This window comes from Silene latifolia, chromosome 1 (genome assembly GCF_048544455.1).
Source record: "Silene latifolia isolate original U9 population chromosome 1, ASM4854445v1, whole genome shotgun sequence".
In the NCBI taxonomy this organism is placed as follows: Eukaryota; Viridiplantae; Streptophyta; class Magnoliopsida; order Caryophyllales; family Caryophyllaceae; genus Silene; species Silene latifolia.
This window is the reverse complement of record NC_133526.1, coordinates 89,362,201-89,376,052: the sequence shown is the minus strand read 5'-3', so window position 1 is coordinate 89,376,052 and position 13,852 is coordinate 89,362,201. Positions and strand designations below refer to the sequence as shown.

Here is a 13,852-nt window from a genome sequence, read left to right as displayed (position 1 = left end):
GTGAATTTTGTTTCTTATGGTGAGTTGTGAGTTTGTACTTGGAAATCTCAGCCACTAGATTATATTAGAGATGAATGGTCAAGATCTAATCTTACTTGTCATATAAAATCATTGTCATTTACTTATTTTCTCTTTTTTCTAGTGCTACTCTTTGTTTTACTTTAATTTTTTTTATCTCCTTTTTTACCTCGTGTTATTATGCCTTTTTTACAACTTTGATTTTTTTTCTCTTATGTTTTTCTCAAATTTTCTTATTATGTTATCTTTTTTTCTTTTTCTTTTTGTACCAGATTTTTTAAATTTTTTTTACTCTTATTTTTTTACCTCGTGTTATTATGTTGTTATTGTGCTTTTTTTACTTTGATTTTTCTTACGACTTTGATTTTTTTTCTCTTTTTTTTTTTTACCACATGTTATTGTGCTGTTATTGTTATTCTGCTGTTATTGTGATGTTATTCTGCTATTACTTTGATTTTTTTTACGACTGATTTTTTTTCTTTTTTTTACCACGTGTTATTGTGCTGTTATTTTACTGTTATTCTGCTGTTATTGTGATGTTATTCCGGTGTCACTTTGATTTTTTAACTACTTTGATTTTGTTTACTACTTTGATTTTTTTACTCTTTTTTTACCGCATGTTATTGTGTTGTTATTCTGGTGTTATTTTGATGTAATTCCGGTGCCACTTTGATTTTTTTACGACTTTGATTTTGTTTTTTTTTTTTTTTTACCACGTGTTATTGTGCTGTTATTTTACTGTTATTTTGTTGTTTGTGATGTTGTTCCGGTGTCACTTTGATTTTTTTTACGACTTTGATTTTTTTTACCACGTGTTATTGTGCTGTTATTCTGCTGTTATTGTGATGTTATTCCGGTGTCACTTTGATTTATTTTTACTCTTTTTTTACCGCATGTTATTGTGCTGTTATTCTGGTGTTATTGTAATGTTATTGCTGCCCAATAAATGACAAAAGACACCAAGTCAGTCCCATATTTCCTATTCCAATTGCTAAAACACAACGGAACTTGAATTTCCAAGTTACCGAACCACAAACAATGGAAAACAGTTCATCAATTCAATCTATTGCAAATGTTGAAAATGTAATAGAGATTCAAGCCTGTAAACATAATTCATCCTGCAAATGCCAATAAACATGTAATCAAACACATACACAAAAGGGCTCAAACTTTGAAGCAACCCAAGTTTGAGCCCATAATGGGGAAATAAATAATGAAGGAAGAGTGTCCATATTACGCAGTGTCGTTCAATATGGTTCTTATTACTAACATCATATCCTTGTAACGCTAATACCGGATTATAAAGTTTTTATTACACAAGTGATCACAATCTCATGCGTGTCATAAGAGAATTTGAACTTGTATGAATTTTTGGAATGTTTCAAGCAAAACATGAAACTGATGCTCCCGAAGCAATGAAAGTAAACAACGATTTGCATGAAGGCAAACGTGAAATTCTATTTACCTCTTAAATTCCAGTTAACAATGATTCGAACATGATAACTAACATACCTACCTATTCTCTTCGTTTTAACACCTGACGACGTCAAATGACTAAGATGATGCGAACCACAGCTGGACTGTTTAGTTTAATAGAAACTCGAGTACAAAATGTTGAGAATGACAGTGATCCTTTTATTCAACCCAACTCGGCTCAAATGAAAATGAGCAGATGAAAACCAAACCCGCCGCAATCTTTCAGATTTTGTGATGCATAAGGGATCCCCTAATCAACATTTCGTCCAATCAAAAGCAAACCCGAATTCGAAAACAGTGACCATGAAAGCGAGTCCTTCGCTACAATTTTTGACATTTTCTGGCGATTTTATTTCCGACAACCGATGTTCGGATGAAAACCATTACATTACACACAAATTCAAGAGCTTTCATCAATAATATAGTTCGAATGAAGCTCAATTGAATTATGCAGCTACGAAAATTGAAACTTAAAAATAGATTTCCAAAGTTGAATACAATAATTACCAATTACCAATCCCTCGATTCAACACAAAATGAGCAGCGATTCGACAAACACGAGTTCAGGCCATCGTCCAGCTACCAGCACCAACCTGCTGAAGTTCATGGCAGCAGCGTGCCTTGCATCTCGCAGCATCTCAGTCATCACCATTAACCACCATACCTCTGTCTTCTCTCACCTCATCATTAAGCAAACTCAGTTGCCTCCGTCTTCTGCTTTGACGGAACTCAATTTAACCAATTTTTCAGAACTTCGGCGGACATAAACGCCAATAGATGAGAGCTTATTAGAGTTAAAAGTGCCATAAAATCCAGCAAAATGATTTTCAGGCCCAAATCGAAAATTAAAATTCGCATGTTCGTCTACACCACATCCAAAAGGTCCATACGTTCGATAATTTGTTTCAAATGTCAAATTACTCAAACCATAATAGGGGGAACCCGTGGTTGCTCCTTTTAATCCAATAATGTATTCTTTTGGGTCGCTAAACTCAACCTGTAATATTTAAGAATTTCCGTCAAATTAAAGCTAAAGTAAGATTGAAGGCGTAAAAAAGAAAGAGGGTTATATATGGACCGTCTGAAAGTAGCTTCCGGCAAAACTTCCGTCGCCGTAAACAGGAAAAAGTTTCATCTTGCCATCTTCAAGATACTGAAATTGTAATGAATTTATACGACGGTTGGGAGACTAAATCTCAGCCCTTTTATTCTTTTTATTTAATGGTCTTGATTTCCAAACTCACAACTCACCATAAGAACCAAACACACGAGATCCCGCCTATATATATATATATATATATATATATATATATATATATATATATATATATATATATATATATATATATATATATATATATATATATTGTAATACTACGGTTTTATGAGTCTCTGGGTACTCTATCGAGTAGGCCTTACTCTGTCGAGTAAGGGTGAGTTGCGTTTTTAAAATAGTTTCTGACCTGTTGGGTACTCGATCGAGTAACGTTGATACTCGATCGAGTAAGGGGGCACTCGATCGAGTACCTCAGCTACTCGATCGAGTAGCCGGTTTACGGGGGATGATTTCTCGGGTTTTGTTAATAATGCGATTAAGTATATAATTACTTCCGTCACTTTTCTTTAAACACTTTTACAACCTAATTACTTTCAAAAGAGAAATCAAACTACGTTCTTCGCATCAATCGCATTGTTGGCAAATCCCGGAGCTTGGAAGGTCGGATTTTACCTTTCTGTATACCGTTGTGATCTTTGCGTCGAGGGTAAGATCTACGTACCATTTTTATAGTATTTCGTCAAAGTTGGTTAAACCCTAATTTTTGGGATTGGGGGTTTTCTATGTTTATGTTGATGTGGTAGTGATTGTATGATTATGTGTATAGGAGAAGGGTTCGTAGAGAAAAGGTTTTGAGACATTTTGCTAGATCGTCGATGATTGTGTTGCTTTCCGGTAGGGTTTCCTACTCGTATTCGATCCCATAATGTGTTGGTGATGATTTGTGATTGTTGATTATTGTTATACGAGTATTGTGACGGTTGTTGGTTTGATTGCTGTTTAATGGTTGTGATTGTTTGTCTCTGGTTCTCGAGATGCGTTCTCGACTGAGTGGAGTCACTTGCGGGAGTGGTTTCACGCCCTAGTTTCGCCCTCCATGGAACCCGCCACGGGAGGGGATGTGCACATTAATGGGACATGGTTATCGCTCGGTATGATGAGCGGGGCTTAGGTGGGAACGGCTGCGGTCCCCCAGCGTGGCTGGTCCAGTGGACGATCGGTGACGGAGATTGATTGGAGTGGGTGTGATTGTGTGTGTGACCGTTTGAGCCGCTTGTTTCTTGTGTTGTTGGTTATATAAATTGTGTGATTAGTATCGACCCCGTTAAATGTTTTAAAATCGTAGTGATCCATTCGGGGTGGTGACCGATTATTGAGCGGGTATGATATGACGCGTATGGGATAGCCGGGATGAGTCATCACGTGGCGATTAGGAGTCTTCCATTTCGTGTCGACGATGTTTTATAGCTTTGATAGTTTTAGCAGTAGACCGTCTGAGAGTCTTGTATTTCTTTTTATCAGTTTTGGAGTTGGTATGTAATCACTTTAAACATTATTTACTTTTAAGTATGTTTCGTTATTGTCTAATGTTTATCATTGCCTCGGAAAACCGAGATGGTAGCACTTCCATGCCTTAAGTGGTCCTGGTAAGGCACTTGGAGTATGGGGGTGTTACAAAATGGTATCAGAGCGACGATCCTGAAACCTGTAACCAATGAATCCAATGAATATAGGGAGTCAAATAAAATGAACCCGGGGTAGAAGTTGTAGGAGCTATTGCAAAGACTTGGGAGACGTCCTAAAGTCGCGAACTCGCCCTACAATTTTGAACCGGTCACCATAGGATATGAGTCGGGATCGCTATGTGTTTATTTTCTGAATTGTGTACTAATATAGTGATGTGTGGCATGAATAAGTGTGATTTTGTATGTTATTGGTTGAAAGCACGTTGGATGATAGTTGGTTTACCATGTTGATTGGAATAGTTGGAAAAGTATGTGAGAATGACGAATGATGTGGTGGAAAAAAAGGAAGTAGTTCATATGTGATAATATGTGATGAATAATGATGTTGCAGGATGAATGATTTATAATGTGTACATACTAGTAACTTGTGATTAGGGGATTTGATATGATTTTACATAATTCTGTTTGCGTAAAGTTAGATAATAAGTTCATATAATTGTCTACTGTGGTATCATATGCATTTGTAGATGAAGAATGTGGTTGAAATAGATGAACTGATTGGAAAAGATGGAGTGTCAATTGCATGAGAATATGGATTTTGTGAATATGAATATGTTTAGATGATAAAGTGGATTTATAATATTGTTGCGTTAGTGACATGGAAATAGGATTTGTAATGTATGAGAATGTTTTGTGTTACGAAAAGTTATAAAATTAAAGCATGCGGTTAGTACATGATTAATAAGTTAAATAATATATGTGCATGATGGATGTTGTTGCTTGACTTTTGAAGATAGTAACATGTGATTAGCAATACTGGTTTTATGAGTACTGAGTTGTTTTTGTCTACCTTGTTGTTGTTTAAGTCGTCTGGAAGTAAAAATCAAGTAGTTGAGTTTTTCGATTATAAAGAGGTTGTCTTTCAACTGTTATAACTTGAGATTCATAAATGCTTTTGATGTGATTCCAATTGGAGGTGATATCTTGTTCTTTTACGATTCTAACGATAGGTCACACGCCCAAAATGACCAAGAAATGAGTGAGTTATGACCGTTTTACAAAAACTGGACAGTGCTGAGAAATGCGTAGGGTACTCGATCGAGTGGCGCCTACTCGATCGAGTGCATCTTGGTACTCGATCGAGTACCCCCTTACTCGATCGAGTAACCCTGATAAAAATTTTATATACGTCTCTGACTTTCACCTACTCGATCGAGTAAGTCATTTACTTGATCGAGTGGCCTGTACTCGATCTAGTGACCCCTATTTTGGGTCATATGCTTATCTTTAGACTTTGTTGCATATCATGTTTAATTCAAACGTGTTATTTTGCTTCTTTATGCATTGTTTTATATGTATGTTGGTCTTGATTCGTAAGTTACCCAATATTGTGATGTAAGGAGTGGCACCTGTGGTGAGTATGAGTTCGGTGAGAGGACATGAGTTATATGTGGTTGTGATAGATAGTGGAAAAAGAAAAGGAAGATCGTTATGGCTTAACTGAGACATAGAGCATGTTTTCTGAGATGAGATGAGATGAGTGATATGATTGTGTGTTGAGTAACGTAAAAGTAAGTAAATATGGGCAATGGGTGATGTGAGTCTAAGGAACGTGAGAATGAAAGGATTGAGAGTAAGGATGTGGATAGTGGCAACTTGAGATGTGTAAAGAATTATGGAGGAAGATGGTTAGGAGTCGTGTGGGTTAGGAGTATGCATAGTGAAAGTTCGTTTAAAGGGGTGAGAAGAGTAATATATAGTGAACTTTGTGGAGACATGTCGCAAGGTGGATTTGTAGACAGTGAGTGAGTTTGGGAGATTTGGTTTATTAAGAGATGAAACTACTGTGGGATTTCCTTGGGTAATTAACGATATGAAATGAATTCTGATTTCTAGAGAGGTACAAAGGAGATGCAATTGTTTGGACAGTGAACGTTGATTTTATTGATAGATTAGTGGCAAGTGTGAGTGATAGCATAATAAGAGAAGATCCATGGTAAGAAAGAATGGGATGATATCGGTATAAAATAATGGAATTTGAGTTTTGGAACAACGAAAGGGTAACTGGATTACTAAAGAGTTAGCTAGAAGGAATAAGGAGTTGAACTATTAATTGGTATTGTTGAGTGTAAAGAGAAAAGAAGGATAAAAGTAAGCTGAGAAAAATTATGACCAGAGTTATGTGATATAGAAGTAAGGAATCGTCGAGATTTATGATATTATCATGAGGATATTAGTTAAGGGTTATATAGGAGTTTCAGGACAACATGATTAATCATGAGTTTCGAGGAATTAAGGGAGTATGAAGTTGGTGGGGTATTTGCACGATACGAGATTTTGGTGGTGTAACACCCCCATACTCCAAGTGCCTTACCAGGACCACTCAGGTATGAAGATATTACCATCTCGATTACCCGAGGCATGATATTCATAAGACAATAAAGAAACAACTTAAATGATATAACTTTAGTGAAAAGTACAGCTGAAACCAAATCCCAAAATACGGGTACAAGTTCTTAAAATCAACTGTCTACTGAAATACTGAAATGTCATAAACTAATAGACTACAGCGGAAGACTTCTATCGTCAGACGGTGGCACCTCCCAGCTATCCCAGTACTCAACTCAAACCTGCTCAATTACTGCTCACCATCCCCGAATGGATCACCGCAGGTTTACAAAACAACAACCGGGGTCAGTACTAATCACACAACTCAATATATCAACAATAAGATAAACAGACAGCTTAACCGTCACACACACACATATATCCACACCAATCCAACAGTCTCAATACCGACTGTCCACTGGACCAGCCCTGCCAGTGGGGGACCGCAGCCGTTCCCACCTAAGCCCCGCTCATCATATCGAGCGATAACCGTGTCCATTAATGTGCACATCCCCTTCCGTGGCGGGTTCCACGAAGGGCGAAACTAGGGCGTGAAGCCACTCTCGCAAGTGACTCCACTCAGCCGAGAACGCATCTCGAGAACCAGAGAACAATCAATCACAATCCCAACCACAGCCGTCACAATACAATTACTATATCAAACAAACAATCTCAACACATCAACAATCATCCCATTATGGGACTAATACTGAGTAGGAAATCCTACCTGGAAAGCACAACTATCAGACGGTCTCTACAGCTGTCTCAAAAAGCTTCTTCTACGAAACCTCCTCCTACCATACAACATACAAATGCTACCAAATCACAAACTACTCAAAAACCCCCAAATCCCTAGATTAGGGTTTAACCAACTGAAAGGAAAGACAACAAAAAGGGTACATAGATCTTACCCTCGACGCAAGGATCTCAACGGTATATCAAACGATGAAAACCGACCTTCCAAACTCCGGGAATTGCTAACAATGCGATTAAGATGATGAACGTACTTGCTTTCTCTCTTAAACAGTAAATTAGGTTTTGCAAAAGTGTTTAGAATGATGACGGAAAAGGTTATATATCTTAATCGCATAATTAACAAAACCCGAGAAAACTCCCCGTAAAACCGGCTACTCGATCGATTATCTAAGGTACTCGATCGAGTACCCCCTTACTCGATCGAGTATCCTAGCTACTCGATCGAGTACCCAACAGGTCAGAAACTATTTTAAAACGCAACTTACCCTTACTCGACAGAGTAAGGCCTACTCGATAGAGTACCCAAAGACTCATAAATACGGAGTATTACAGTCTTCCCTCCTTAAAAAGAACTTCGTCCCCGAAGTTCAAACCACTACTAAACAAAGGTATTACGACCACACTCCCGACTCAACAACCAAAACAAAATTCAACATAAAACATGTTACTAACCCAACTCATCCCGACAAACATACCGACGCAACATACAAAAAGGGTATAAAACTCTTAAAAACTGTTCGCGATCATCTCCTACCCCCCCTAAAAGAAACAAGGTTACGTCCCCGTAACCATACATACCTGATCAAAAAGAAAAGGGTAACGCTCTTTCATAGCTTCCTCTGGCTCCCATGTAGCTTCCTCGGTCTCGTGGTTAGATCAAAGGATCTTAAGCAAAACTGTCTCACCACTCCTAGTCTTCTTAACCTTTCGGTCAAGAATCTGCTTAGGCACCTCAAGATATGATAAGGACTCATCTAGTTCTAAGCTCTCTGCCTCTAACACATGTGACGGGTCACTCACATACTTCCGCAGCTGCGATACATGAAACACATTATGCACTCTCTCTAGTGCAGCTGGTAAAGCCAGACGATATGCAACTTCCCCAACTCTCTCTAAGATCTCATACGGCCCAATGAACTTCTGACTTAGCTTGCCCTTCTTCCCAAATCTCATAACCCCACGCATAGGAGACACTTTCAAAAGAACCTTATCACCAACTTGAAACTCTATGTCCCGGCGATGTAGATCTGCATAACTCTTTTGCCTATCCTGAGCTGCTCTCATCCGTTCCCTGATTATCTTAATCTGTTCTACCATCTCATGCACCATCTCTGGTCCTAAAACCACTGCCTCAGCACTATCGTCCCAACAAATCGGACTCCTACATCTCCTCCCATACAAAGCCTCAAACGGTGCCATACCAATACTAGTGTGATAGCTGTTATTGTAAGAAAATTCTATCAAGTCCAGCCTCTGTTCCCAGCTACCACCAAAATCCATCACACAAGCTCGCAACATATCCTCAAGAGTCTTGATTGTTCTCTCAGTCTGTCCGTCTGTCGCAGGATGAAATGCTGTACTCATCTTCAAAGTTGTTCCCAACGATTCCTGCAACTCTTTCCAAAACCTTGATATAAATCTCGCATCTCTGTCAGACACTATGTCCTTAGGGACTCCATGTAACTTAAGCACGTTCTTTCGATAGGCCATAGCCAATTGTGCTTTAGTCCATGTATCTTTCATTGGAACAAAGTGAGCTGACTTGGTCAGTCGATCCACTATTACCCAAATCATGTTGTTACCTTGTTGACTCTTTGGCAAACCCACGATAAAATCCATAGAAATGGATTCCCACTTCCACTCAGGTACCTCTAAAGACTTAATCTTACCCTGTGGTCGTCGCTGTTCCCCTTTAACTCTCTGGCATGTCAAACAACGGGCCACAAACTCTGTTGTTTCTTTCTTCATCCCAGGCCACCAAAACGTTTTCTTCAAATCCTTGTATAGCTTGTCACCACCTGGATGTACTGAATATGGTGTACAATGCGCCTATGTCATGATTGTCTTTTTCAACTCCTCATCATTAGGGACACACCACCTACCATCGAACCTCAAACTACAATCTGTGTGAATGGAGAATCGAGACACTGTCCCTTTCTCTACTCCAGCTCTCAACTCAACCATCTTAGGATCCAAAGCCTGTTTACCCCGAATGTCATCATAAAACTCAAGCTGCATTGTCATATCACCCATGGCATCTCCTTTCTGCATCATATGTATCCCAAACCTCGCTACCTCATCTCTCAGCCTCATCAAAGATAGAGCTGTACACAGAGAATGTACACTCTTCCTACTCAAAGCATCAGCAACTACATTGGCCTTCCCTTCATGGTAGATAATTTCCATGTCATAATCGCCAATCAGCTCCATCCACCTCCTTTGTCTCATGTTCAACTCCTTTTGAGTAAAGATGTACTTGAGACTCTTGTGATCAGAAAATACCTTAAAGATTGCTCCATAAAGGTAATGTCTCCATATCTTGAGAGCAAACACCACTGCACCCAACTCCAGATCATGAGTAGGGTAGTTCTCCTCATAAGGCTTCAATTGCCTAGAAGCATAGGCAATCACTTTACCATTCTGCATCAACACACATCCCAACCCATTCTTTGAGGCATCTGTATAAACCTCAAAGTTCTCAATCCCTTCAGGCAATGCTAAGATAGGAGCTGTGGTCAAACGCTCCTTTAATGTTTGGAACGCCGTCTCACAACTCTCATCCCAACGAAACCTTTTCTCTTTCCTCATCAACGCTGTCATAGGTCTAGCTATCTTGGAGAAATCTTTCACGAACCGTCTGTAGTATCCAGCTAAACCCAAGAAACTCGTAATCTCAGCAACATTCTTTGGTGCTTCCCACTTTGTCACTGCCTCAATCTTCGCCGGATCCACAGCCACTCCCTCTTTAGAGATCACATGCCCCAGAAAAGCATCTTTCTCTAACCAGAACTCACACTTGGACAGCTTAGCATACAACTCATGCTCCCTCAAAGTTTGCAACACGATCCTCGGATGCTCCTCATGCTCCTCCTTAGTCTTAGAGTAGACTAAGATGTCATCGATAAATACCACCACAAACTGGTCCAAAAAAGCGTCAAGATTCTGTTCATCAAATCCATAAACACAGCCGGTGCATTAGATAACCCAAACGGCATCACTACATACTCATAATGGCCATACCTCGACGTGAAAGCTGTCTTTGGTTTGTCCACCTCTCTAATCTTCACCTGATGGTACCCCGACCTCAAATCAATCTTGGAAAAGACCGATGCACCACTCAACTGATCAAACAGGTCATCTATCCTTGGCAAAGGATACTTGTTCTTCACCGTCACTCGGTTCAGCTCCCTGTAATCTATACACAACCTCAAACTCCCATCTTTCTTCTTCACGAAAAGAACTGGTGCTCCCCACGGCGATACACTAGGTCTAATGTATCCCTTCTCTATCAGATCATCTAACTGCTTCCTGAGCTCCTCCATCTCCTTAGGACCCATCCGGTACGGTGCCTTAGAGATTGGCCCCGTCCCCGGTTTCAACTCAACGGTGAAATCTATCTCCCTCTTCGGTGGCAACCCCGGAATCTCCTCTGGAAAAACATCTGCAACCTCTCCTACCACTGGTATCTGGTCAACTGTCGGACTCTCTATCCGGTCATCTCTCACATGGCACAAGATCAAAGGACATCCCTTCCTCAGATAAGACTTCAAGGTGACAGCTGCAATCAACTTAACTTTGGGTTTGACTAGAAACCCACGATAAGACACACTAACACCCTTAGGACCTCTTAAAGACACTTTCTTTTGATGACAGTCTATCTTAGCTTTATACTTTCCTAACCAATCCATCCCGACTATCATCTCAAAACCGTCAAAGGAAACTCTAGCAAGTCTACAGGTAGATCAACTTGCCCAACTATCATAGATACATCTCTAAACAACCTCCCACATGCTACAGACTCACCCGAAGGTATAAAAACTTGCTCACTAACAGACTCATACACTCTCAAACCCAACCGTTTAACATGACTTGAAGATACAAACGACTGAGAAGCCCTCGAATCAAACAAAACAAAGGTATGAATACCATTAACAAGGAAAGTACCAGTGATAACGTGTGCATCCTCCTCAGCTGCTTTCTTCTCCATCATGAATAGCTTTCCACTGGTCTTCTGTCCACCTCCCTGGACAGTACTGGCTAAAGTGGTCGGCTTAGCACCCGACCCTTGATTGTTTTTGTTGTTCGTCGGTGGTTTCTGATAAGAATTACCGACGTTGCGGTTACCTCCACTCTGATAGCTCTGACTTCCCCGGTTTGCTCACGATCCAGCCGGTCTATTGCTCGCGTAGCTCTACGCAGGTCTCTGGAAAGTTCCCGGTGCACTTGTGCACTCATGTCTCTTGTGGCCTACACCACCACAATCAAGCAGTCACTCCCCAACTACCACTACCACCTCCACGGCCACGCCCAAAGGAAGCCCCAGCACTGAACCCTGACCCAGAAGAAAACCCTTTAGACTGATTATGGTTGCCTTTCTTGTGATTAGATTGGCCACCACCCTCGCTCTCAGACTTTCTTTTCTCGCCACCTAACCTCTCCTGAGCCATCTCCACCAACCTCTCAGCTCTCCCAGCCCTCTCATAAGCTTCCTTAACATCAGTAAGGACTCCCACGGGTAACTTATCCATAATCTTAGGGGTCAACCCCCTCTCAAACCTCGCCTTGATTCTCCTCATTCAAACCCATATCCTCAAAGATACCTAGACTTCTCATTGAATCGCTGTAGTACTCGGCCACAGACATCTCAGCGGTCATCTTAAAACTGTCAAACTCTTCTCTCAACTTACTCCTCACATGCTCCGGTACGAACTCCTTTCTCACAGCCCTACGAAACTCCTCCCAAGGTATAGCAAGTAAACCTTAGTTTGTATATATCTCCTTAGCACTCACTTTCACTGTATCCCACCACTTGCCAACTGCCTCCCTCAGATAGAACGCAGCTTGTTCCACCCTCATCTCATCAGGACAGTGAACCAAATCTAATATGTTCTCCATCTCTCTAAGCCAACTATCAAGAAGGTTAGGCTCCCCAACTCCCTTGTACTCTTTCGGGTTAAACCTCGCTATATAGAGGCTGATTTTAGACTGATCAACCTCCTTCTCCTTACCCTTATCCTAATCTTTCCCCACAGTCTTTAAAGCCTCAGTAAGAGCATCCTGGTGCTCTAACATCTTAACGATGTCATCCATGGTCATAAGCTCAGCTCTCGCATACAACGCATTCTTCTTGGGCGGCATCTTGAAACTATAAGGGAAAAGGGGTGGATATAAACATACGCGCCAAAACCTCAAAACAAGAAAACACGCTGCCCAGAACCTACTCGATCGAGTTCCCAAACATACTCGATCGAGTAACGGGCTACTCGATCGAGTGCCCACCATACTCGATCGAGTGTCCCAACATCAGACCCCAAACAGACCTTCTGATCTCTAACATACTCGACCGAGTAGCTAGGCTACTCGATCGAGTGACCCCCTACTCGATCGAGTGCCCGAGGTACTCGATCGAGTGCCCAAAAACACGATTCTAGACTCAAAATCATCAAAAACCCACCCGATCAAGTCAGTCCAACTCGATCGAGTCATGCTAACTCAGAAACGCTACCCGCATGCTATATCATATGCTAACATGCTAAAAAAAACTTTATAAAACCAACGTTATAACATAACTAAACATACAATGCTACGCATCTTTTCATACGATTCATGAAATCATTATATCATGTTATTAAACGCCACATTGTAAACATTCATCATGTTCCTCATTCCAACAACAGTTCTACATATATCATCAACCTTTCTTTCACATTCTCAACTTTCTACTTCAAACATCCAACAATTACACACACTTCATCACATTCATACACAAGCTAACCGAACAACGCATACTACCTTGACACACCCCCATGTGACCGGTTCAAAATTGTAGGGCAAGTTCGCGACTTTAGGACGTCTCCCAAGCCTTTGCATTAGCTCCTACAACTTTTACCCCGGGTTCATTTTAATTGACTCCCTATGTTCATTAGGTTCATTGGTTACAGGTTTCAGGATCGTCGCTCTGATACCATTTGTAACACCCCCATACTCCAAGTGCCTTACCAGGACCACTCAGGTATGAAGATATTACAATCTCGGTTACCCGAGGCATTATATTCATAAGACAATAAAGAAACAACTTAAATGATATAACTTTAGTGAAAAGTACAGCTGAAACCAAATCCCAAAATACGGGTACAAGTTCTTAAAATCAACTGTCTACTGAAATACTGAAATGTCATAAACTAATAGACTACAGCGGAAGATTTCTATCGTCATACGGTGGCACCTCCCAGCTATCCCAGTACTCAACTCA

General features: G+C 40.4%; 1 protein-coding gene across 1 annotated transcript in view; it reads right to left on the bottom strand.

The window, feature by feature from the left end:
* Positions 1–1,440: 1,440 nt before the first annotated feature.
* The window catches only part of LOC141650143 (inactive protein RESTRICTED TEV MOVEMENT 1-like), a 115,321-nt gene continuing 102,909 nt past the window's right edge, over positions 1,441–13,852 (bottom strand). The window contains exons 2-3 of the mRNA XM_074458664.1: positions 2,573–2,683; positions 1,441–2,491 (exon numbers count right to left, since the gene is read on the bottom strand). Coding sequence (XP_074314765.1) covers positions 2,192–2,491; positions 2,573–2,683 — 411 coding nt within the window. The 3' untranslated portion in view covers positions 1,441–2,191. The remainder of the gene's footprint in view (positions 2,492–2,572; positions 2,684–13,852) is intronic.